This window comes from Abramis brama, assembly GCF_963993115.1.
Source record: "Abramis brama genome assembly, chromosome: 22".
In the NCBI taxonomy this organism is placed as follows: Eukaryota; Metazoa; Chordata; class Actinopteri; order Cypriniformes; family Leuciscidae; genus Abramis; species Abramis brama.
This window is the reverse complement of record NC_139984.1, coordinates 25,723,371-25,749,903: the sequence shown is the minus strand read 5'-3', so window position 1 is coordinate 25,749,903 and position 26,533 is coordinate 25,723,371. Positions and strand designations below refer to the sequence as shown.

Sequence of the window (26,533 nt, the reverse complement as noted above, 5' to 3'; positions counted from 1 at the left end):
AGAAATAATTATGCGCTCTGATTCATGAACCCTCTCTGGGTCACGTGACTCCACCCTTCAAATATACAGCACATTTTTCACAAGCCACAAAATGCCTAGAGGGAAGAAACAGAGGCAAGCTTAAATTTCTGTTTTTAATTCGTTGCCTCTCTTTCTTTCTTTCTCCCTCTTTTTCTCACTCCTTGAACTCTGTGTATTCACAAAGTGACATGCACTGAGTGAGTAGCACATGATTTAGGAATGCCAATGAGTAACTCCTTAAAGTGGATACAGTTTCCCCTCAACATGAAATCAAAATTGACTGATGCATGTTCCCGGTCTTATTGTGAACGATTCACTGGTGCATGTTATTCCAGTGGGAGGAAAATGCCTTTGTAATATGCATCAAAATGCAATAACCGTGCACTAAAACACAGCATGAAAGTGTGAAAACCCTAAATGGTGCCAAAGCTATACAGTGTGGATTACGAACACAAGGTATAGAATGAACAGTGTTAAATATAAAACATGTAAAAATGTTAAACACAAAAATGTATTGGATTTAACCATTTTGAGTTGAAAAACATAAAACAGTTAACATCCATTGATGAATAATTTCATTGTCATGAATAATAATAATTAATTTCTTACAAAAGTCCACATGGCATCTTTTTGATGAGGGGAGTCTGTAAATGGGAAGTTCCAAACTTCATAGTGCCGATGGTGTGTCCGTATATATGGCACTTTATGTGTTTTTTATCAGTAGGCTATAGTGTGCAGTTTGTGTTTGCATGGAACAGTTCTGCGCTGGCTTGTTTGTGGTTCTGGGCGTTTGCCTGGTTCTTCCTAAAGCTGCCATTCTGCACTGGCTTTGGTTAAAAGAAACCCCCACAAACCTCACTATGAAGACACACCTTAACTGGCTCCTCTTTGACGGTGCCATCTCAAGCTCAGGGAGGTGGTACATCAGGTTCAGCCTTGGGTCTGTCGGTAAGTCAAGAAAATAAATCAAACAGAACTCGCAATATACAATATATTTACATATGATCATATTCTGATGTGTTTTGACTGGACAGTTGCACATAAAACAACTTTGCTGTGTACAAAGGTTCCATTCAGGTTATGCTGGACTAAATATGAACTTCCTGTCAAATAACAGTTAAAAACATTTTCAGCATTCAGAACTCAACAGATTTTTATTTGCTAAGATTAAACCGAGTTTAGCTAAAGTGTGCAAGTAGGACACTTTAGCAGGGCTGGCATTATAAGTCTCAATACATGTCAACAGGAAGTGGTTTGCTTTGCCACACAACTGTACAATACACAGCTTGATCTGCAGATCACTCTTTGGAAATATACTAACTATCTGTCCAAAGCAAAATATGAGGTTTCACACTTTTCCAATTCTCCAATTCTCACTATTAACTAACAATTAACTACAACTTTTGCCTCAATAAACTCCTAATTACTGCTTATTAATAGTTAATAAGGTAGTTGTTAAGCTTAGGTATAAGGCATGTAGAATATGGTCATGCAGATTAAGGCATTAATATGTGGTTTTTTAAGTAATATCCTAGTAATAGGCATGCTAATAAGCATTTAAAGTGAGAATTGTACCCTAAACTAAAGTGTAACCATTTCAAATAATATTACAGTATGTGCTGTCATTCTCCGCGTGTCTCTGAGTGAGTATGTGTCTGCGTGTCAGTAGCAGGAGAGGGGTCAGAGGTTAGCAGTGTTTGTGTTTCGTTGTCAGTGAAGTGTGCTGGAGGTTGAGATTTATGATCTCTGTGTTGGGAGACTGCAGAGTGGAGGATAATGAAGATAGATCAGACTGCTATCTCTCTCTCTCTCTTCCTCTCTTGCTCTCCTCCTTCTCCCAGACTACCTATCTCTCAGTCTTTCTTTCTGTCTTTGTCCTTCAGTCTTTCACATTACATTACACTTTCACCTGCTTTTATATAGAATTCTTTCATCTGTATATTCCTACTTAGCATGCAAAACTCAGTGTGTCAAATGTGTTGTACGCTCTAAGAAAAGTCAGTAAAATTAGGGCCCAATATACTGCTAAAGTCAGCATGAAACGGAAGTTGTGATAGTCTTTTCTATATTGTGACGTATATAAGAGTGAAACGGCATCTTGAACAAGAAAAAATGTAGGACGGGACTTGATTTTGTCCATCGGGAATTGATTGGATCGCTGTGGCTTACCATTGCTGTGTTCTCATGTGATTGACAGGTTGTGCCACCCTCACGCCAGCGAGCACATCATCAGAAGAGATGTCATCAGGGGTGTCCAATTTAGTTGGGACGCAATTGGGACATGTCCCTACTAATACCCAGCAACTACTGAATTGTCTCGACTGATTAAAGTGAAATGTGAAAATGAATGAAGAATGTCTATAACAGCATTACAATTTGATCTGCAGATGTACTGTATAGATTCATAGTGCAGTGTAGTCAGCTTTATTGATCATAACGGGAGTTTTTGCGAGACTGACTAAAGTCACTGTCCGTGCAGCGGGGAATGTTCTTTGCTCGCTTTCTGTATATAATTTATTTTCAATTTGAATAACCGTTTTGTTTTTCATTAAAACAGAAATAAACTAATTTATAAAGGGTTCTCAGCTTGTTTTGTCAGTGTATGGTGTGCTGTTTTCCCACACACAATTTTTTTTTAATGTATTCTATCAATCCACATTAATAATCATGCGTACAATATCAAGGGCAATAATCTTCAAAAATGATTTTTGTCATGATCTTGAGCTAGACCTCTGTCCTAAGTTCTGATGCTCCCTGGTTCTGTGTAAATGAAAAGAGGCATCCGAGAATCCTTAAACCTTTTTTCAGGATAGAGCTTTTTCATAATTTATGTATATACTTTGTATTTAAAATTACATTATTCTCATAAAATTGTGCAATTGTCTTGTAAATGTCTGTGCACAGTCTGTGTGTGTAAATATCAGATGTAGCTTCTTTTCCACCTCTCAAGGTAAAGATAGCTGCTTTGATCATTGTATTGGTAATAGCCTGTAGTATCTCATTATTCTGATTGTTTGAATTATTTGACTAAATTGAAGTATTTAACATATAAGATAACACAGATACATTTAATATGGTAATTATAAAAATGCCCCTGGAATGTATGATTGTTTACATATTCTTTCATGAAGTACAGAAAGCTGTAATGTAAAGCTGTATAATAATTGTCTCAGGAAATGGCATGAAAAGTTTCATTCATGTTGCATTCAAAAGTCTAACATTTAGAGTAACATTTACATGTGGTTTCAACACATTTGACCACTTACACTTGTCCAGTTTCATCAGGAATGTGGCCCAGACCACCTCCTGAAGTGGTTTGAGCAATCGGATTCAAATCCGTCTCGAATGCGTTTCGGAGGGCGTTTACACCTGGTCTTTTTCATGATCGGACAGCTTTCCGATTACAGAAAACGCATGAAGTGGCCAGGTGTAAACAGCCCCATAGAGGGCAGTATAGTCATGACTCCTGTCAGCTACAGGACATCTGCTCTGGAGGCAAAAGAAGAAGAAAAGGTTGGTGTTTGGCTGCACCTTGCTGATTGGCGAATTTTGCTTCAATTAGAAATTGTGATTTGAGGTTATTATACACATTATGTTGCATCAAAGTGAAAATCACAACTGGCATTATCAAACAAATATACACTCAAAATGTACACTTTTTTTTTTGCCTATTCAGTTTAATAAAATGAAACAAAATTGAAATGAAATGAAATAAAATAAAATACATTATTTAATTGAAATGAAATAAAATAAAATACATTATTTAATTAAATATATTATTATTAAAAATAAATGACAAATTTAATTAAATAAATTATTAAAAGTAAAACGAGCTAAAGTAACACAATAAATAATTTTTGTTGACTGGGCTGCGTTTCCAAAAGGCATCGTAAGCCTAATTAGATTGTAGAGCCATTGCCACCAATGGTCTCTTCATCAACTTGGCTCAGGATGCTTTTGAGAATTGCAGCTCTGGGCAGTGGATCTGTAGTTCCCAGCATGCTTTGCAAGGGACTGCATTAGGAGAGTCATTTTAGGGATTAAGTGTCATTTTATGTGTTTTTCAGTAAAGGGAAACATGTTGATAGTTTATGCTAATGTTTAATGTTCAGTTATGTTGGACATATAGAGTTGTTTCTGTTATTGAAATTTGTGGTTACCATTGTGCTGAAGAGTAGAGCTTGTGCTTAGAGTGTGGGTGGGCACTCACTATTATCTTTTAATATTGGCCTCTAAGTTAATTTATGTGACCCAATCCTATTCTGTTTTATTTTGAACAATCTAAATGAAATTGTGTGTATTAATCAATGTAATTAAGGGAAATAATTCGTTTATGAGTATATTTACAGCAAGATGGAAAATGACTTCCATCACACACACACACACATATATATATATCAAGCTTATTAATTAATTTTACATTGCTGGAGAAATAAGGTTATATCTACTGACAGTTATGCTTCAGTAAAAAATAAAAAAATCAGGTTGGTTGAATTTAGTTATCAGTAATCTTAAATAATTTATTTCATTTCAACAAAACCAGTTATTGTAGATGTTACCACATGAAGTAGATTTTCTAAGTAGAACTCACAAAAAAAAAAAAAAAAATCAGTGTAGGGTTAAAAGAAATGTCCGTAAACTTAACCAATAATATCCTGGCATTAAATTATACAGTCTCAATACGGAATACTAATAACTGAATGACTCTTTCTTCGAACATGCATGAATAAGCAGTTCATCAAATGAGTAGTAGCAGTCATAAAATATTAGCTGAGATTTTGAAGTATGCTAACGGACACTTAGGCTATCTATAAAGTCACAGTTTTGAGGAGCCATCAGATTAAATAAACAACAACAACAACAACAACAAAAACAGAATTGTGAACTGCATGGCTTATTTTAAGTTGTGAATGTTGTTCTTTGGATTTAAATATTCCTTTTTTGAAACACCTTTAGTAAATTGCTAAATTGCAGTTTGTTATTAACACATAGGTCATAGGTCAAATAACGCATGTCTCAATGCCAGTAAGATGGATGTGATAGTATGCACTCATCAACAATCAAGAAGTATCTAGGCAGCCTCTCTGCCATTCACTCCACTTCTCCATCTTTCGCTCCTAATGGTTTCTTCTTCACTCCTTGCTATGACATCATAACTCATCTTAAAGGCCTCTGATTAATTTTTTTCCCCCTTCCTACTTAATTTGTTTTTTTCATCCATTACCCGCCTTTCCCCTCTGTTAATAGTCATAGCTCAGTGCAAAAAAATAAACAACATTTCCTCTAAGAAGGGTATTTATTTGTGCCAAGGACTAGTGGGTTTGGGTGGAAAGGGAAGGGAAGGGGGGAAACGAAAAAGGGAGGGGAGGATAGAGAGACACAGAAAAAGAGAGACTGGTGGCTACGGCAGGTTTTAATCAGGAACAAGATGCCTGTAATGAGATCACTATTTCCTTGCATGCAGATTGATGTCATGTGAAGTTTTGTGCTGCAACGAGACATGCTGAGAGAGCAAGAGGCGGGCATGTGCGCGCGCTCCCCTCTCGCGCAAATAAGCAAAACGTCCATTTACTAAAAGCACGCACACGTAAAGACATACATAAACACGCACGCGGAAAGCAGTTTTCAATTTCAAAGTCAAACGCACGGCTATAAAGGGCCTCATTCATTCCGCCTGGCAAAATGTACACATTTAGACTCCAACAGACATGAAAAAAATAACATACACAGGGGAAAAACAACAGAGAGCTTTTGGAAAAAGATTTAAGGGGGAAAAAAGGGTCAGGCTGTGGTGTATATTTTGCATTAAAGTTCATGTAAATGTATAAGCCACATGTCATATTTAATCTACGGTTGCATGTGTGCGCATGCTTGCACTTATTTTTGTATGTTTGTGTGCGCGAGTCAAAAACGCGAGCGCGCTTCGGAGGTCCAAACAGAGTTGTCGAAAAAACCCTAACAAACAAAGTGCCAATTCGCGCATGCAAATGAGCCTACCCTCCAACATATGTGTCCAATGAAAGGTGAATGGCCCTCCTGTCTATACTTTCCTCACATCAGCCATGATGTCACCATGAACCCTCTCTGAACCGACCTCTGTCAAAAAACATTTCGCTCTCTCCCTCTCCTTCGCTTCTCATTTTCCACCTTTCCCTATTGCACTCACCAGGCTGCCTCCCTCCAGTCCGAATTCTTTTGGTAAAACCACATTTTTTCTTTCTTCTTTCCCTTCATGCCCCCCCTCTAACTCTCTCTCTCTCTCCCTTTGGTTTTCTGGTCCACGCGCATTCTGTCCCTGGCTCTCTCTCGCGCTAATTGAATCAGCACACGTGAAGCGCACTGCCAAAAGTACCAGGATGTTCTGATTAAGACGGGCTTTGTTTTAAAAGGTGGGCTTTTCAAAAACCGTTCGCGGGACTAAGGGAAAGAAAGCAATGCGGGAAAAATAGGCTTTAGTATCCTACGGCTAAAAACAGATAGAAGTCGGGGAAGAAAGAGACATGGAGAGAGAACGAGGAGAAAGAAGGGAAGGAGCTAGAGAGGGGCTGGAGGGGGCAGCGGGAGAAACTGCCAGATCCACATATGGAAGCAATTCAGTAATTGAGGCAAATCTTTGTGCTCGAGAGGAAAGGTCCCCTTCTCAATGCCTTCTCCTTAGCAAATAAAACTGCCATTGTACACTGAAAAAAAGAAAGACTTTGAATTAATGTTCACTCAGAAATGTCTAGTAAATTTCACAATAATTACTAAGAAATTGCATCTAACTGAATTAAACAAGGATTTTTGAAGCGTTTTCTTGTCAAATGTACTCTAAGCTTTGTTTTATTTACAACTTCGAAAACTAAGGGGTTTTTTTTTTTTTTAAGAAATGTTGAACTGTGATCAGATCAGATAAGAGAATTTTGTCATATTATATAGGGGCAAGTTGTCACATTTGTTAAAAAAAAGGTCATAAAACACAGGTTGCACCCTTTAAGGGTTACTTCACCCAAAAATGTTAAGTAATTACTCAACCTCATGTTGTTCCAAGGCTGTAAGACTTTTATTCATCTCCGGAACACAAATGAAGATATTTTAAATGAAATCTGAGAGTTTTCTGTCCCTCTGTGTCGAAGTCTGTTCCCCCTTTGTTTCCTATAGACTACCCTAAACCTGTACCAGTAACATACTGTAACAGGAAACATAGGGGAACAGATTTCAAAATAAGACCTCCATTGACAGTCTAACTACCACTTTGTCGCTTAGATTTTTTTATAAAGAGATCGTAAAACTAATTCATATGCATTGACACGATCGCTTTATGAACATATTGAATTTAGGCTTTTATCAGAAAGCTCAAACGTGCTGCGTAACACACAAGGATGAACGTCATTGGTTCTTGCTGAAGCTCAAATAAACCGAGAATAAACCTCATTGGTTCTCGCACGTCAAGCGAACATGCTTGAGCTTCCGTTTATCATAACTGATGTGTGCTTTGATGAATGTTTATATGTGTACAAAAGCCTAAAATCAATCTGTTCATCATATAAAGCAATCGTGTCTCTTCTAAACCGCTCGATTCATATGGATTAGTTTAACGATCTCGTCAAAGTCGTCTGTGGAGGGACAAAAATCTCTCAGATTTCATTCAAATATCTTCATTTTGTGTTTTGAAGATGAACGCCAGTCTTATGGGTTTGGAACGACATGTGGGGTGAGTAAATGATGCCAGAATTTTCATTTTTGTGGGAACTGTAAGCCTTTAAGAAGTTCTAAATCATGACAGGAGAGCCTCTAATCTGAAAGCATTTTGAATCTGAAAGTATTTTGTAAGTCGCATCTACACTTTCCTCTATTCCTCTTCACCACACTATAGCGAGAGAGCTTGGTTTAAACTTGTTAAATTGCTCATCAGCCTCAGAGAATCTGGCATGACTTCACAAACAGAGATCTTTCAATAAAAGAGCGAAAGAGTTTGAGCAGGTAAGTGTTGGTGGGCAAGAGAGAGCAACAGAAAGATGACAGACACTGATAGCTGTCTGCCTAGCCCGAGGCACAAGGTGTTTCTACTGTGTGCATGTTGGCAGCGGCCCCTGTTCGATTCCCAAACACTGCCGTTCTCTCTGTAATTATCGGCGTGCCCTGCCATAACATGTTCCTCGGTGCACGAGTCGCCCACAGTCATGGGTTCATAGCTGTGGAACAGATCTCCAAATTTAACACAGCCAATTAACCCTGGCAACTGTCAAAACACCACAGAAACAGGGTTTACATAAGGCGAGGCATTCTGTTCAGATTATTTCTATCTTGTGCGAAATGTACCATTTAAATCAAAGTGTCAAGCGCACAAGCTGTAAACTGGAGTTTTTATGGATTCAGAACAGCAAAAAGGTTCATGTCTGACTGGATTCTTCTCAATGTCCAAATAAAGTCCTTGAAAGGAGGTTCATTAGCCTATATGTTGAGGTGCATACTGCTGGTTTAACAGTCTCTCCTGTTGCCTACTGATACCACAAACTATCTCAGATAGTACACATTTATAGGCATATTTTGTATGTATGGAGGAAGGGCGAGTGGTTTCACGATAAAGATGTAATATATTAAGAACTGAGGAAGAAATTGAAAGGGAAGTTTGTGAGTGATCTCTTGGTGTGGCCTAATGCTAAATTAAGATATGAAGCGGTAGGGCCTTAAGAGCCAATTCTTGCATTACAGCTACACCTAGCGGTCAACAAAGGAATCGAGTAGGGGGAGGCTGCAGACCTGGAGCCGGTAGATATCCACCTTACTCCGCCCCAAGCGCAAATTTTTTCCCCCCAGGATGGTAGGGGAAGACTCATGAATATTCATTAGGGAAGTCATCCCTGATTGGTCTTAACCCCAGCGACGGGTAGGTTTAGGGGCGGGGTTAGGGGTAGGTCATCAGACCCCAGTGGCGGGTAGGTTTAGGGGTGGGGTTAGGGGTAGGCTTAATCAGGGATGACTTCCCTAATGAATATTCATGAGTCTTCCCCTACCATCCTGGGAAAATAAATATCGCGCCCCAAGCAACATCAAGCCATCAGACAGTATTCGAAATTATTAATTATTAATTAATTATACTAATTATTCTACATTTTACGCACTTTAATTGTTTATAAACACTATGAATGGGAACTGTGTGTTTCGCTGGATTATTTTGGTAATTTTTGACTAGCCTACCTATAACCTAAAACTTCGTAGGCTACAAGTAGCACAGCACTAGTTTAGAAAATATTAAAGTGTAGGCTAAAAGACATATTTCTACAATTTACAAGGCTTTGTAAGGATAAAGTGATTGGTCGAGTTTATATTAAGTTTAATTCTAAAAAGCCTAATTTGGCTTGCAAGACAACACGCATTCCTGTTTTACCTTTTTAACTATTTAAAAAATACAGGCTATATGATTTTATATTGCCATATATCATGTATTTTTTTATGCCAAGTAAAATATATATAATTATATTTAGCCAAATATTTGTTCAAAAACTACCACAACAGCATATAGGCTAAAACATTTTTGATGAGGTGTAAAAACAGCAATTCGTGTCCATTGACCACAAGAGGCCGCTGTTTTACCTTTGTTTCAGTTCAAACTCGATATTGTTTACAAATCATTATCCTCAAAACTCTGTTTCTTATAAAATGAGCACAATGCTTTCGTTAAAGCAAATCCAACTACTGTACTGTACAGGATAAAAATCATTATGTCTATGGAAAGTCCCCATAAATCACGAAAACACAACGCGCGCGCGTTGGGGCTAGATCGGGGCTAGTTGTCACAGGAGGGAGTTGCTACAAGAGAGCTAGGCTATAGCTCAGTAATTGTACACATTTGAGTCCAAAGTTTATCTCTATCAGAGGTGTGTGTGTTGTTTCAAAGCCCGCTTAAATTGAAATATATTCTTTGAATTCTGTCCTAACATCTAAAACTCCAATATCATCATATTTTTGCTGTAACTATTGGGTAAACAAGTGAGCAACAAAACCCACACTAGCATAGATTCAGGCAAGAATCAACTATACAATAAAATTAGATCAGATAAGAGCATTTTGTCGGATGTTATGGGGCAATTATCACGTTTTTTTTTTTTAAAGTGTATTAAAATTTTTGATTGCAACATTTTTTGGTAAAACAATGCTTTTTATATTGTGTATCTTATATTTTACTTTTTTTATAGCCTACATGACTATATCATATTACTGTATCTTATATACAATTCAAGTGTTTTATGCACTTGTAAATGCCATGACTCCATGCATCATTCACATGACAGAAGAGATTTTAAAAGAAGCGCGCGGCAGCAGTCACGCAAAGCCTCGCCTGCAGTACATGTGCGTGCCTCTCATGTCGCCTGATCTCACGCTGTGTTTTGCACAAAAAAAAAAAAAAATGTGTGTCAGTAGGACAGCGCTTTCCGCGGCACATGCGGAGGGCACATGCAGCGTGGCTTTACCAGCACGTAGCGCGCTCGAATAAGCACATCCAGCTCAGCTCGCCGCTTACACTCCCGCCAATGAACATGCACGCTAGGATCAAGAGGAAAAGAGAAAGCTAGGAGATCATGGGCACGTGAGATAAATCCCCGTCAAAGAAAACAACAGAGGTTGACGGTTTCCCTAAATCCAGTCACATTTGCCAGTCACCTGAAAACGTGATTTATGTGGGTGTGGAAGGGTGTGTGTTTGTTTGGCTAGGGTTGGAAGTGAAGTTTGACAGTCCCACAGAGATGCTGATGGCAATGAGACATCACCACTAGGCATCCCTACTGCGTCCTTCACACTAGCTCAGGAACAGAGGAACGCAGGACAGGTAGCAGCGCGCGGAAGGGGCATCTGCACACCTGTGACAGACTGTATTTTCGAACGACTGTTTGGCTCCGCCACCAATGCTCTGTGCGAGAGATACTTTGGGCTGTTCACTGTATGCACTGGCATTTCGTGACTTTTTTACCTGCTTTCACCAGACTTTAACATACTGACACAAACAGACTTTCCTGAAGACAACATTTCTGAACACAGAGGATCTTGAAAAGCATATCAAGGATGGATAGTCCTGGTAAGTAATACATTTCTTCTTGTTCTTCTTCTTGCTGATATAGTCTATTGTTATATTATTATTTTAAATAGGAAAAATGATAATAAAATAACATTGGTTGTATTTATGTTGGTAATTGTGCTTAATACCACAAAATAATGCTAATAATATTAAATAATAATAATAATTTCATGAAAATAATTCAGTGCGTTCAGTGCATACTTTGCTCTGATAAGGGTTATTATTATAAGGTAACACTTTAGTTTTGGGTACAATTCTCACTATAAACTAGTTGCTTATTAGCATGCATATTACATTGGCTGTTTATTAGTACTTATAAAGCACATATTAATGTCTTATTCTGCATGATCATATTCTACATGCTTTAATCCTACACAATACCTAAACTTAACAACTACTAACTATTAATAAGCAATAATTAGGAGTTTATTGAGGCAAAAGTCATAGTTAATAGTTAGTTAATAGTGAGAACTGGACCCTAATGTGAAGTGTGACCTATATTATTATTATTTATATATTATTGGTGGCAATGGTTTTTGCCGATAGCTTCTTAACAAATTGAGTTATATTCATCATTACTGTAAATATTCTGGCAATTCATGCAAATGCTTAGCTCATAATTAAGCATATTTTCATGCTGTGTGATTGGTCTGATTAAACTGTTTAGATGCATAATGCAGTTAAAAGAGAAGGTTTTATGTTCTTTCATATGAACTATACTCATAGGGTAGGGGTTTTACAGTGTTGTGATGAATTATATGATCCACATGGTTTGCAATAGATGATCTAAGCATGTGTCATGAAGGTATTGACTTGCTTTGATGATTGCGCTGGGCAGACTCATCAGTGCACCATAAAGACTACAAAGTGCATCTATATTTAGTATCAGTCTACTGTGTGAATCACATAAATGATGGAGATAAATATTACCATACTTAGAGTAACTGCTATAACTGTTGTCATGAACTCTGTGATTGCTTTCAGGGAATCTGCTTAATAACACGCGCATGTGCTGACAACTTCCTGCTATAGCATTGAAAACAAACTCACGTGTAGATGGTAGCGCTGTTAAACTTGGCTCTGGCTTATGAACACACTTCACCAGTGTAAACTAGAGTATGGCCATTAGTCATATGAGATATTCAAAATAAACTATTTATGCAAATGTAATATAAATAGAAAAGCAAAAAAAAAGTCAAAAGACATCCTTCACAGTCCCAGCACTCAGGGAGAGTTGGTGGGCTCTTGAGGAACATTGGAACTAATGCAATATTTCATAAAGTTTATAATAATTTAACTTTACTTGAGCATGCACTATAGCCTTCATCCAAGCAGGTTAACCGGTTAAGCTGATTTGGATAGTGGTTCATTACCGAGGTTAGCCAAGGGCTAATTACATGCTGGCTCAGTCAACCAAGTCCACTTCAATGTTAATTTACGGTTGGTTCATTTACAAAAGCTGCAGTCACGTTCCGGAACAGGTGATGGAAACATTGTCTCATGCCTGCATGGCGCACCCTCTCAACTCTGCGTTTGACAGAAAGCCTTGAAAACAAATACGAGGCACAATGACATGGACTTTAAGTCATTAAAGACAGGGAAATAATAACATCTGAACACATGACCTTTGAGTGGTAGACAACAGGAAACAAGGAAACAGATTTATTTACTCAGAAATAAAGGGCTTGCCTACACATCAACTCATACATGTGACTTTGTGTTTAGATCCAACCCACATGGATTTGTATTAGGGATGCAAAAATATCGCAATTTGGACTGATAGATACTGATAATGACCCATTAGCAATATCATGTTTGTTACCTATACTATCTATACAACCGTAAAAAAAAAACCCCACTGTTCACACTAACATGCTGCAAGTGAAATCAGGCTTAATCATTTTAATGTACAGTACAGTATATTTGAAACTTGAAATGTGAAAAAAATAAATATCTAGATTCAGTCTGATACTGGTAAAAAAAGAAAGAAAGTCGGTATAGCATCTCCATTTACATGGAGGGAGCGGAGCAATTCTAATGTAGTCTATACAATAACAATGTTTTCAGGTATCCTAATGTAACACAAAAATAAACTGCTTTCATTTAGGTCAAAAATATTGACCTGACCATCAAAAGTCATTAAGGGGTTTAAATCATATAAAAAAAAAAATCTTCAAAAGGACTACTGGAGCATGTACACCATTTTATTCCCCAACTTTTGGGGGTATGGTTTGGTTCACTAACCTACTGACTTCAGATGCTTTAGAAAATCGCTTATGAAATCTCTGCTGAAAATGTGATGTGAGCTATTGTGCAACAACAGGACCTTGAATTATTTTCATTATATGGCTAGCTTTATTTTCATTCTTCGTGAAAAGCAACAATTAGGCTATTACGTTTCTGGCGTTCTGGAACATGTTCGTGATTAAATGCACATCACACATTCAGCCTATAGGCTACTCAGTTAGCACCAGTTCATACAAGGTGAATTAGAGGTTCCAGATGCGATTTACGCCGGTTAACGGACCATCCACCCCCCACCGTTCGATATAGCCGCTTGCTCCATTTTATAGAGCTTTTGGGTTATAATAAGAGAGGAGCGAGGCGCGCGCGCAACTTCCCACCGAACGCATCCCTCGCGCCTACAATCGTCCTCACGTGCATGCGCTCTCTCAGCCGCGTGCGGCGCGTGATTTCCACGCCCCCGCCATCACCGCTTCGTTCTTTCAGTGATTCTATGTTTTGGTGCAGATTGTAAGATAGAAAGGGGGAGGTTGGTCAGTGGGTCAGCGATTTCATGCTGTCAGTGTAGCGCCTCATCACGTTTTCCCGCCTCATGCAACTTTTTCTTTGGAGCGGTTCGCATAAACAGCTTCATGACAGCATGAGAACATTCTGTATTGTAGCCTACGAAATGCCCTACCCAAACGTACATTTTGGGTTCTATTTGAGGGCAGTTTAGGATTTTATAGTTAGGCTTTTAAACATTTGTATCGCATAGGACCTCTTTTTGTCTTTGATTATCTATCTAAAATCTAACAGGTGCTATATCATATATTAATAGTGTGTGCAAAATGCTCAGCATTGTAGACAACACTATAGCCTACTATAAAGCCAGAACAGATTATGAAAATATTAAACATAATGGAAAATATTTATTTTGTATCAAGTATATTGTGTGTCCCTTTTCTACCCTATAAGATATATTTTTTAAATTCAATAAAAAAATATTTTTATAACTGCATAATAAATATTGTTTCAAAGCAGTTTCTATAGTGCATAGCTCCATGTGAGCAAGCTATAAACTCAAAACTTTAATGCAAATACAAACTATAGGCTACTTAATATACATTGCATTGAGATATGAACATTAAGAAATAAAATATATTTGTCACAAAAATGCAATATTCTTACTGAATATATTTTGTAAATATTTAATGAACCCCCCTTGGGGGTTTGAAAACTCTTTGCCTCAAATGGTTCATATTCATGTTCTTTTGACCCACTTTAGAATGACAGTTCTGTCTGTATTAACCCAATTAATAAATAATATTATAAGTTAGCATATCTCCTTCAATAGCAAACAAACTGCATGCTTCTACTCAAAACAAAAAGTGAAGAAAAAAAAGTGTGAAAGCTTGTGCTTTTTTCTTAATAATAATTTTACTTATACAATTGGATTATGCAAATGTCTTGCATCCCCAACCGACACATATGCAGATATGTTAAGATGTTGTACATCAAGTAAAATGCACAAAGGATGCGGTCATGCAAGGTAGAGCATTTCAGCTATTTTCCTCGTGGGAGGGAGACCATGCCAGTGTTTGAGGCAAGGGAGGAGGGGATTTTTGTCCCTGCAAAGTCCTCACGTTTCTACGCTTGTCTCAGCTCACTAGCAGATTAGTGTTTGCATGGGTTGCCTAAGCTCACAAAGAGCTGCCAGGGACCTGCTGATTCTTCAATTAATGCTGGTGTTTCACTGACCCCAATTTATACAGACTTGCAATGACGTGTGCATGGCTCCTCATGTAGCTTTTAGAAACTGCTGCACTGTCCCTCTCATTACGAGCTGGTTATTTTTATAAAGGGCAAGACAAAGAAAATAAAATTATATCGCACATTAAAGTTTTAGATTGTTTTGCAATCATTTGAAATAAGTGCAGCTGCGCCTCACTATTTGTTTAAGGGGCATGTTCTGTTATCCTTAATGTCAATGTCACTTTAAACTCTGTGGCCTCGTGTGTGTCAGGTGTGAGTATTTCTGTGTATGTAGGTGGGGTTACTAAGCATGGGCGGGGCTGAGTAGCATTGCTCAGGTAGGGCTCACTCTCACAAGGCTGTAAATTCCAGCGCTTTAGTATGTCAATAATAAGTCCCGGCGCTGCACGTGCCTGTGGAGGGATCACGAAAAAAACACTTGAGCATAAATAAATACTGAGTGCAGCATGAGAAAACACATACAAAGGAGCAGGGCAGATATTTGATGGTAGTTTGAACTTGTTTACTGCATAAGGGTTCCAAATTCTTTGTACACCATAAAACACAGATTGAAAGATAGTAAGAGGAACATTGCTTAAGGAAATATTTACCCTATTGCCATTTCTCATTGTACACAGTACTAAAGGCATAGTTCAGCTAAAAAAAATTTTATTGTTATCATTTACTTTCATCCTCATGTTGCTCATGTTGAGATATTTATCAATCAGGAACATACAATAAAAGTGGATAGGAACCATTAAAAAAATAAAAATAGATACTCATATGCATTTTTAACAACATAAGGTTGAGTAAATGTTCAGAGAATTTTTGGGTCAACTATCTCATTAAATGCACTCTAGGTTTGTGTCAGTGTGAATCAATATATTCGTGTGCTAGAGCATTTAAGGCTAGAGGTTATTCAAAACTATATAAGTAGCCTACACAATTTGCCATGTAGCCTATATACTACAGATATTAATGATACCTCAAATCATGCAGAATGCTGAGAACATGTCTGCCATTAGTGATCTTATGTAATCATGGTGCCAGTGATTCCCGAAACATTTTGAACTGTGCAGCTCTAAATCACATTCTCTTGGCCCAGAGACCGACTGTGTCCTCGGTTTGTTTAAAAAGTTAACCAGAAAGCCACAGTGCACATTCTAACAAAACGTGACTCCTCGTTGCCCCTGCTCTCTCAGGCAATGCATCTGTGTGGGAACTGTAACATCATCGCAAAGCTGACACGGCATCCTCCGGTGCGCGCCCCCTGTGAATGCTTGTTTTGATGCTCGCGACTCGCGATTGTTGTAGCGGTTTACACGAGACTGCGGATTTAGTTTGGGCAGGAACGGTGTCAGGAATCCATGTGAGGCGGCGGTCAGGTGTTGTGGAGTTTGGTTGGGGCACTATGCCAGGGCTATTATTGGAGAGGAGAGGCGGGAGAGCTTGTGAACACGTGAGACCGTGTCTCAGCTCATCCTGCGCGCATGACCGGAGAGGATGTGAATGTGATAGGATGCAGAAAACCAGAGGGAAAAAACCTGAAACCTGCGGGGAAATGAAAATAAAACAAGCCAACGGTTTTATTTAAAATACCCATGCCTATTAAAACCAAAACATACAACACATCCTGGGTTATTTCATCAAACGGGAACGTTGCACTATGTTGCTGTGCAGCCGTCACTATTTTTAGCGCGTGAGATCGTTCTGACTGAGGGAACCTCACTCACTCCCAGTCAGTTAGATTATTAGCCTACATCTCCTCCTTCTGAAAGCTGCTGTAAGGGTTTTTCGTATGAAATATCTTGCATATAATGACCCTATTTACCTGACAGATAGACATTAAACAGGCACGCAATAGTGTTGTCAGTATTTGAACCAGAGATTTTCAGTCAATCGGTTGAGTCAATTTACAAACGACTCGGACTGAATCTATTGGATTTGATTTGTAAATTATCCAATGCAACAACCTGAATTGGGACACATGAAAAAACAAGTTCTGTCATGAAACTCTAGGCATAGGCTCATAAGTCCTTAACCCAATCTGCTTGCAATTAAATAATTCTATATAGGGCACAGCTGATTGGTTCCCACTGAATTGGTAGCCAATGAGCTTGCTGCTCAACATTCTAATTCATGCCTATTGTTTGCTGTAGCAGTTTGCTGCACGCTTTCAGAAACTCTCCACCTCCCCAGCTCCATAGATCTGCTATGGGGGTGATTAATGAATGCTTGTACAGCAGCAGCATGTCTTTCTTGCTCATAGAAGCATGTCATAGAAGTCCCGTACTTGTTCTGCAGCAGCTGCGTAACAGATCTATTCCACCGAGACCAAACACATTAACATTATTACCATGCCAAACTCTCTTGAGAGTTGTCATGACAGAACAATTAACCCTAACTTTTGATTAGGGATTTAATATGTTTAAAGCCAAGGTGTTTTAAAGAATCAGTTTAAATTCATTTATAATTTATGCGATTGACTAAAGTTCCATTTTTAATAAACTGGGCTTTATATACTTTTGTGTTTCTACAGGGAGTGTGATACTCTACGCTTGTACCAATGGCAGTGCCTGTCCAAGCCCAGGAAGCCCCTCTAGTGGCTATCAAACCCAGTCTCCATCTTCCCACTCCCAGCCCTCTTCACCAGAGGAGGTCACCTTCACTGAGATTGGGGCCCTCAAGCAGCAAGGAAGTATTGGATCGCCAGCTTCTCCAAAACGGGTCTTTCAGTTCCCTGAAATCTACAGTAACTCTACGGCAGGATCAAACCCACACAGCTACTCCCATCCAATCGCCGGTAAAAGGCCTTGTGGATTCACTGGCACGTTTACCAGTAAGTGTTTTCCCTTTTTAAAACCCGCAACACAGTCAGTCAGCATCTTCTTTCACAAAAGAATAATGAGTCCCTATTATTTAGGACACCTTCTTTGTGTTCTTTTACATCCTGACCTCATTCTCTACATGTTTCTATTTTTATCTGAGCAGAAACAGGAGGCATGGTGCTCCTTTGTAAAGTATGTGGAGATATTGCATCAGGGTTCCACTATGGTGTCCATGCATGTGAAGGCTGCAAGGTAAGACATAATGAGCCTCTGATAAAATAAACATACTGTACATAAGTCTTTTCTAGCATTGTGGTTTATTATAATGTTTGTCTTTCATTCTTTGCAGGGCTTTTTCCGCCGTAGCATTCAGCAGAACATTAACTACAAGATGTGCGTGAAGAACGAGAACTGCCTGATAATGCGCATGAACCGCAACCGCTGCCAACACTGCCGCTTCAAAAAATGCCTGTCTGTTGGCATGTCCCGCGACGGTAAGAATTTTAGGAGGTTATCAGGTCACTGACATACAGTATGACAAATAGCAGAAAGTCGTACTTTCATCTTATTCTTCAGCCCAGCACCACACCACCCCCTTCAACCTACTTTCCTCTTTTAGACTTGCACCATTGGTAATTTTCAAGAGAGCAAGTTTCTTTTAGTTTGGCTGTGCACTCGTTTCCATCTCTAGCTTTGCCCTTTGTGGTCCCTCCTTTTTCTCGCTTCCTTCTCTTCATCGGTTTACCCTTCCCCCTCACACGTTCCCTAAGCTCTGCCTCCCAATCCCTCCTAGAGACAATGATTTATGAGGGATGGAGTCACGCAGTCCCTGAAGCTATCTGTCATCTGGAAAACTGCAGCAAATACAGGAATTATTTTGAGAAATTGGAACACGGGCGACTTGATTACCTCGCTCATGCCCTTATAACATCCTCAGCAATTAATGTTGTTCTGCAGCAAAAATTAAGCAAGGGATGCAGAAAAAGCCACACATCTGAACTCTTCTGAAGAATAATGCCTCATCCATTTGCCTTCGGCTGTGATTTAACTTTAAAAACACTGGAAAGAAAAATAAATATGATAAACATTTAAGGAAATGTTGCAAAATAAACTGGTACCTATATTATACTAGTACATTGTGACCTATTTAAGCTGGGTTTGACTTCTGTCAGGTTCTCGGTGGCATTTCATGCAGTGTTTACCAGCAGATGTGCGTGACAGTGTAGGGTTGCCTGTTAACAAGGATTGCAATGGATGTTGTTCTAAGAGGGCACCAACAGAAATGAGTCCATTGGGTGCAAAGTGAGGGAGGTAAACAGTCATTTTTACCATGGTTCCTGAAAGTGCTAGAGCCCACAACCTAGAAACCTGTTTCTCTTACGGGTTCTCATGCACAAACAGGAAAACCTCATTTAACTGCCTCAAATGCCACAATAAAGCAGACGCCCTGATTTCACTTCACTTCACTTCAGTCAGTTGTTTAATTTTGGTTGTGTTATACAAACAGATGTTTGGTTTGACACGATGGGCCAGCATGGTTTCACTTCCGCTTTGATCTTGCCTTTGCGCAGTAATCAGTGCAGCTATATGTGTCACACATTGTTTTGCACAGGATGAATCTTTGTAGTTTTGATATCAGATTCATACCAACATTTTAAACCAAATTCTGGTTCAAGTTCAAGTAAAATTCAAATTTGGTGTGTTGGAGTTGGAATTGGCCACACCCCACAGGAAGCTGAGTTGGAATTTTAATTGGAATGACAGGAATAGGAATTTACTGAATTGCAACTGAAAGAGATTCAACAGAGGCAATGCATTCTGGGAAATGAAGAGTTGCTATAAACTAACTTTAAAGTAAGGCTTTGTCAAATCAACATTCAAAGTTTTAACTTTCCTCTTCTAGTTAAAATTAGTCATTTTAATTTGTTTGAATTTCAATTAATTGGATTTCTACTTCCTTGCATTCAAATTTGAAGAGCAAATTTCTGTATCCTGTTTGCTACCCCAATTCTGATTGAGCTGAAATTCAGGAATTGAATTGCAATTTAACAGGCATTTTTAATTCAATTCTGAATGGTGTATTTAACCATATCTATCATGCTGAAGGGTAACACACACAACCAATGCATGTTTGTTACAGAAAGCTAAAAAGATGTTTCCCCCTTCTTGGCTCATTTTCGCATTTACAGGTGTTGTGAGACTTATATGATATATTGAGCATCCTTCTCACATCTGGTAAAACCAGTATATACCACAAACCCTTACTTCTACTGTCACCTCAATCTGCCAAATGACGTATTAGTCTCTTCTCTTCTCTTCTCTTCTCTTCTCTTCTCTTCTCTTCTCTTCTCTTCTCTTCTCTTCTCTTCTCTTCTCTTCTCTTCTCTTCTCTTCTCATTAGTTTCTCTCCCAATTACCGTGGCATTGCCATCAAGTTCTGCCTGACCCACTGCCCTACTTACGGCTTCAGAGAGGAGTGAGAGTAGCATAGGGATGAAGATAGGAAGGGGAGGTAGTGATGGAGAGAGTGATGAAGAGTGGGGGGAGTTAACACATTGTTGCAATGGTGTTATTTTTAGACTCAACAGCTGACAGATTTTCTTAGCGGAGGGGTGGTGAGGGAGAAATAAGTGAGGGGATTTTAAAAGATGCAAAGCATAGAAAACAGCACTGACACATTTAATGTTCATCCATATTTGACACCACAATGACCAAAAATTCAGCATACCGTTGTCAGTACTGGATAGCGAGTTGTCTCTTACACTGTGGCTGTGCTATTCAAAAACTTCCAAAGCAATTTTCAGACAATATTTCATTTATTTTTTCACACTAGGTTATTTCTGATAGCAACATGCAGTTTATTATAAAAGAAATGGGTCATGGACATTTTGATTACTGATCATCAGGATCTCTTAATGGCCTCATTTATCAGTCATTTGGATAGAAAATGCAGTAGTTTCACAACATTTTTTATTTTTAACATGGCGTATGACTACTCGGTTTCAGATGAATTGTCTTTAATACATCCCAGATATTTAATTTGAAATGAAAATTCACAATGCATTTAAAGGGATAGTACACCCACAAATGAAAATTCTGTCATTACTTACTCAACCTGACTGTCTTTCGACTGTTAAATATGAAAGAAAATACTATGTTGAAAAAAAATAGTTTTTTGTTCATTCAATGAAAGAGGGGGTTCAAAGTTGTTTTGGACCCCACTGAGTGTTTTGTTGTTTTGTGTTTCACAAAAAAAGAAAGTCATACAGGTTTGGAACAACATGACTGAGTAAATAATGACAGACTTTCCAATTCAATTTTGGCTAAACTATCTCTTTAAATTGCATTATTCAGAGGGAAAAAAAAGTTATAGCATTATAATAAAACATTTTCTTTAAAAATAACATGCACAGATGAACCAGGCACAATAATGGCAAATAAATTTATTAAGACTTCATGTCTTTAAACCTGTTGTTTCTCTCTCTGACCCCTAGCTGTGCGTTTCGGCCGCATCCCCAAACGAGAGAAGCAGCGGCTTTTGGATGAGATGCAGAGCTACATGAACAGCCTCAACGAATCGTCCACCATGGGCATGGAAACCTCCCCACCACTTGAACCTCCTCCCAGCAACAGCGAGAACCAATCCAAAGAGGCTATTGGTGCCTTATCCCGAGCCTACCAGAACATCTTCACAAACACGCAGGACCACCTAAACAAGCGTGCGGGCAACAGCGGAACGAACACCTTTCAAAACAACCCTTCTCAGGACAGCAACTATCCTCATGCAAACCCTCTCGCAGGGTACCACGCAACTACCCATGAAAGCTTCCCGGCACCGCCCAGCTGCCCAGTTGCTTCCAGCGACAGCAAATGCCCGGTCTCATTGGTGGACAACAGTCGGTACAGCTACGAGCCTTCATTCAGCCAAAATCACTCCCAGTCTAGAGTTAGCCTGCCCTCACAACCCACTCACGCCGAATACAACAGCTACGTGGCCGGCAAGTCCCAAAGCCAGGCCTCGTGTCCGTTTAAGTTGGCTGCTGGCTCCAAAGTGCTGGTGAGGAATGTTTTACAGTACTTGGTAGATTACTTACAAAATGTAGCCCATTACTGAATTCAGATTTCATCATGAAAATTGTAGTTAATAATGTAATCTATTACATTACACATTTTAGGTAATATAATCTGACTACTTTTATATTACTTTTGTTTAATAAGTTTAGCTTAGTTTAATCTTGTACCATATTGATATAGTTATGCCATTCTTTGTTATCAACAACATAAAGTGCATTAAACGTTACATTATGTCAGGGTTTCCTGAACTGGGGTTTGTGAAGGAACTAAACTGGATTCCTAAATTGATGGAAAGCTAATAATTAATTAAAGGGATAGTTCACCCAGAAATTTAAATTCTGTCATCATTTACTCACCCTCAAGTTGTTCCAACCCCATAAAAATCATTTTTGTGTGAACTATCCCTTTAAATAGTAAAAATGTTAAATGAAAAAAACACACACACACACAAAAAAAGATTAAATATTGACTAGTGACTGGTCTGTGTGTGCAATTCCACAAAACATTTCGAACATAGATAAGCAATCACATTTTTTTGAATAGAAAATGAAATAGATAAAAAGAAGAATTGGGGAGAATCAATGAATTATGAATAATTTACTGCCATTTTCTGAATATTCAGTAATCATGGAAGCATTCATTATAGCAGAAATAGTACTTTTAAGTATAATTTAAGATCAAAATACAAGAACAGACCAATAAATTAAGCATATGTGCTATAAAAAAAAAATGTCTCTGCTGCCTCTCTCATAGGCCTGTCCACTGAACGCATGCCCCGTGTCAGCACCTGGCGTCTCCAGTCAGCAGGTGTGGGAGTCTTTCTCACAGTGCTTCACGCCGGCTGTACGTGAAGTGGTCGAATTCGCAAAGGGCATTCCAGGTTTCCAGGAGCTCTGCCAGCATGATCAAGTCATGTTGCTCAAAGCAGGCACTTTCCAGGTACTGCTTACATAACCCCTTTAATTCCCCTGACCTTTTACATCTCTTTTATTGCTATTAAAGAAGCACTACCCAAACAGATTTCCCAATTTGTCCTAATTCAAACTCATGCCATTGGTTAAGCCAAAGGTTGGCCTGTCAAATCACTCAAAACAAACACAGCAATGTGTAGATAGTGGAGCAGTGTTAAGCCCCTTAGGGACATCAACCTAAATGCTAACTTGTTGTCTTTTTTGAGATTGAAAAATACACACATCATCTGGGTCAATCTTTTCACTTCCATCTTATTTTGTTGCCTTTTACAGGTTCTAATGGTGAGGTTTTGCTCACTGTTCAACCACAAGGAACGATCACTGACTTTCCTGAATGGGCAAACGTACCCACTGGGCACCCTTAGGGGTCTGGGTATGGGCTCCTTGCTGGACGCCATGTTTGAGTTCAGTTCCAAGCTGAGCTGTCTGGGCCTGGAGTCAGATGAGTTGGCACTCTTCATGGCTGTGGTGCTGGTTTCTTCAGGTAAGAGCAACACTGGAATCAGAGTCATTAGTTAATTAGTGCTATTTGCTATGGCATGAATCACAGGGTATGCTTTCAGTGGGAAAGACAGTAAATAATTAATGCTCATGCTTAGTGTTAGCGATTTGAACTAATTATTTATAATAGCAATTCATATTAAATGCAATATTAAGATTATTATAATTTATGTTCTAGCCTATAACCCAAAAATGTCAGATAAATAGCCAAAATTATTATTTTAAAATAACACTGTTATAACACATTTTTCATGTAGTTCCAAACCGGAATAAATTTCTTTCTTCTACAGAACACAAAAGAAAATATTTTGGAGAATTTGTCAACAGTTTTTATCTATTATATTTATCCCAAACAACAGTGAACCCCACTGACTTTCATTGTATGAAAAAAATAAAATAAAATAAAACTCTAAAAATCCCAATCAACCAAATCAAAACCAAACCAAACCATATACTGTATAATTAAATATACAATACTGAATACCGATAAATTAAAAAAATCGTATTTATAGGTAACAGATATTGTGAATATATATATATATACACACAAAATGTATTTATAATCTTTTACAATTTATTTGAAATATTTATTTATAATTTTTCTGTTGGCTTTTGATAATAAATGGTTTTTCTTTTATCCACAGATTGCTCTGGCATTTTGGATTTTGTGGCTGTGGAACAGTTACAGGAAGGACTCCTCCGAGCGCTGCGCACCTTAGTCAACCGTCGCCGTCCTGACGACAACTCCCTCTTTCCCAAACTGCTCCTGCGTCTTCCAGACCTGCGCACCCTCAACAACCTTCACTCCGACAAGCTGCTGGCCTTCCGTATCGATCCCTGAGCTATCAGTCGCTGCAGCTGGAACTCAACCAAAGGCCACGACTGGCCAGTCAGAGAACACCTTTCCTGGTTAAGAGAAAGACTGCTCATTTTAGGGGAAGACGTTGAGCGTGTTCCCATAGGAACCATTGGTTATGATGCTTGTTAATGAGGAACACAATGAACAGATGGCTTTCAGCAAGCTCTAAACAAGACTATATCTTCATTTAAGCTTTCACGGATCATTTTCATACATGCATTGCCCTTCTGTTCAGCTCGCCTGGAGAACAATGTTGATTATATTTATCCGAGGGGAAGTTTTGCCAGTCATATCATCATAAATAAGCTTACCACAGAACTTTTGAAGACCAAAAAAACGGGTCATTCCTCTTTACTGCCTGCAAAGTGAAATACACAGTCTTTAGTCAAGTAGGCCATGTATACAGTAGAAAGGTAATTTTATGGACCATTTAAAGCCAATTGTGTCAGTGTATGTGCCTGTGTGTTTGAGAAAGGGACAGAAATACCATGTACATAAGCCATAGATATCACTTATACAGTTACATCACATTAAAACTTTAGTTTGAGACAATAAAGAATACATTTAATTACAGGAGATTTACTGTATCTGCAACAACCATTTAAGTTATCTAAAAAATAAAAGAAACAACTGAAACATTTTAACTTTTGAGATTAGATAAAATTGTCATATTTGTTTGTTTGCTTTTTTATTATGATCATCAAGCTGAATACAGTGTGTCAAAGTATATTTCCACACATTCTCCTTTAAGAATATATCTAAATCTAGGGATACAAAACCAGCATTCTCTCCTATGCATGTTATATTTTGTTGTTTTCTTACTGAAAATCCTGCACAGTTACACTGATTTAACTGCCTGTTCAGAGAATGAGGGATTCGCAGTCGTGTGTTTGAATGAGACGGGGCGTCTGGTGCCTTTGTAAGCAATGGACTGTTTATCTGTGTGTTGTGAGAACGAGCCCCTGAACTTCTGGCACCAGCACAGTATCTGTAGATCACAAAGCATGTCAAGAAGGCATTTTGGACTGCCATGTGGTTGATTTGATCAGTTAAGTTGATTTTTATTATGGCTGATAAAGTTATGTTATTCAATGGAAATGTATATTTTGTAAATTGTTTTCTTCTGTAGAACCAATATATAAATACAAGATTATCTATTCTGATGTTGTCTGTTTTAAAAAAAAAAAAAAACTATACACATACTACCTGTGACATTTAGTTTTTAAAAAATACAGTAAAACAGTAAAAACAGTCATTTTTTGGTGCAAAATGGTTATTGTTGAAAATAGTTTTTGCTGCTTACATTTTTTTTGGAAACCATTATACCATTTTTTTTTTTTAAATGAACAGCATTAATTAAAAAATAGAAATGTTTTGTAACATTATAAATGTCTTTAATGTCACTTTTTAATGCATCCCAAAATCTTACTTGCCTCAAACTGGTAGTAGGTCTATATCACAGTATCCACAAAAAAATATTAAGCAGCAAAAACTTTTTTCAGCACTGATAATAATAAGAAATGTGTCTTGAGCTCTAAATCAGCATATTAGAATGATTTCTGAAGGATCATGTGACACTGAAGAGTGGAGTAATGATGCTGAAAATTCAGCTTTGCATCACAGAAATAAATTGTATTTAAAAAATATATTAAAATAGAAAACAGTTATTTTAAATTGCAATAATATACTATATTTTTGCAATATTTTTGATCAAATAAATGCAGCCTCGGTGAGCTTTGCCTGCTGTAACATACTGCAGCATCAATGCATGCTTTATTCTTTCTAAAAATAAATAAGTAGACAAACCATTAATGGTTGTCATGTTTCTCCTCAGTATACTTTATGTCAGGAGCTTTTCAGAGTGATGCAGAAATAAACTGGCCTGAAACTGTCAGTTGCATTTTGGTTGTCAAATTTAGTTAATCCACTTTAATTCAGGACACTGGAAAATCATAGGCTATTTTAGTCTCTATTTCTAAAAGAATCAGTTAAAACACATGCATGCAGCCAGATTATTATTATTTTTTTATTCTTATGCTTTAAAAACTTCTTTGTAGAAGCTATCATATTTTAGTGGTATTGTATTGTCTTCTTTAATCTGAGAGCCATTGAGATATCATCCATGAAATTATTCAAGACATTGCTTTACATAGTAAACGGTGTTATAGTGACATCGTGTGGCCACCCGCAGTAGCGAAAAGGCATTTTAATTTAAGAAAATGAATATACTCATATTTGCGTTTCA

At 38.1% G+C, this 26,533-nt stretch overlaps 1 protein-coding gene across 1 annotated transcript; it reads left to right on the top strand.

Moving 5' to 3' along the window:
• The first annotated feature begins 10,443 nt into the window (after window positions 1-10,443).
• Window positions 10,444-25,448, top strand: nr1d4a (nuclear receptor subfamily 1, group D, member 4a). The gene is made up of 8 exons (XM_084099296.1): window positions 10,444-11,077; window positions 17,595-17,894; window positions 18,047-18,135; window positions 18,233-18,377; window positions 21,378-21,940; window positions 22,711-22,896; window positions 23,202-23,412; window positions 24,074-25,448. The coding sequence occupies exons 1-8, from the start codon at window positions 11,065-11,067 to the stop codon at window positions 24,268-24,270; spliced, it is 1,704 nt and encodes a 567-aa protein (XP_083955422.1). The 5' UTR covers window positions 10,444-11,064; the 3' UTR covers window positions 24,271-25,448.
• The last annotated feature ends 1,085 nt before the right edge of the window (window positions 25,449-26,533 follow it).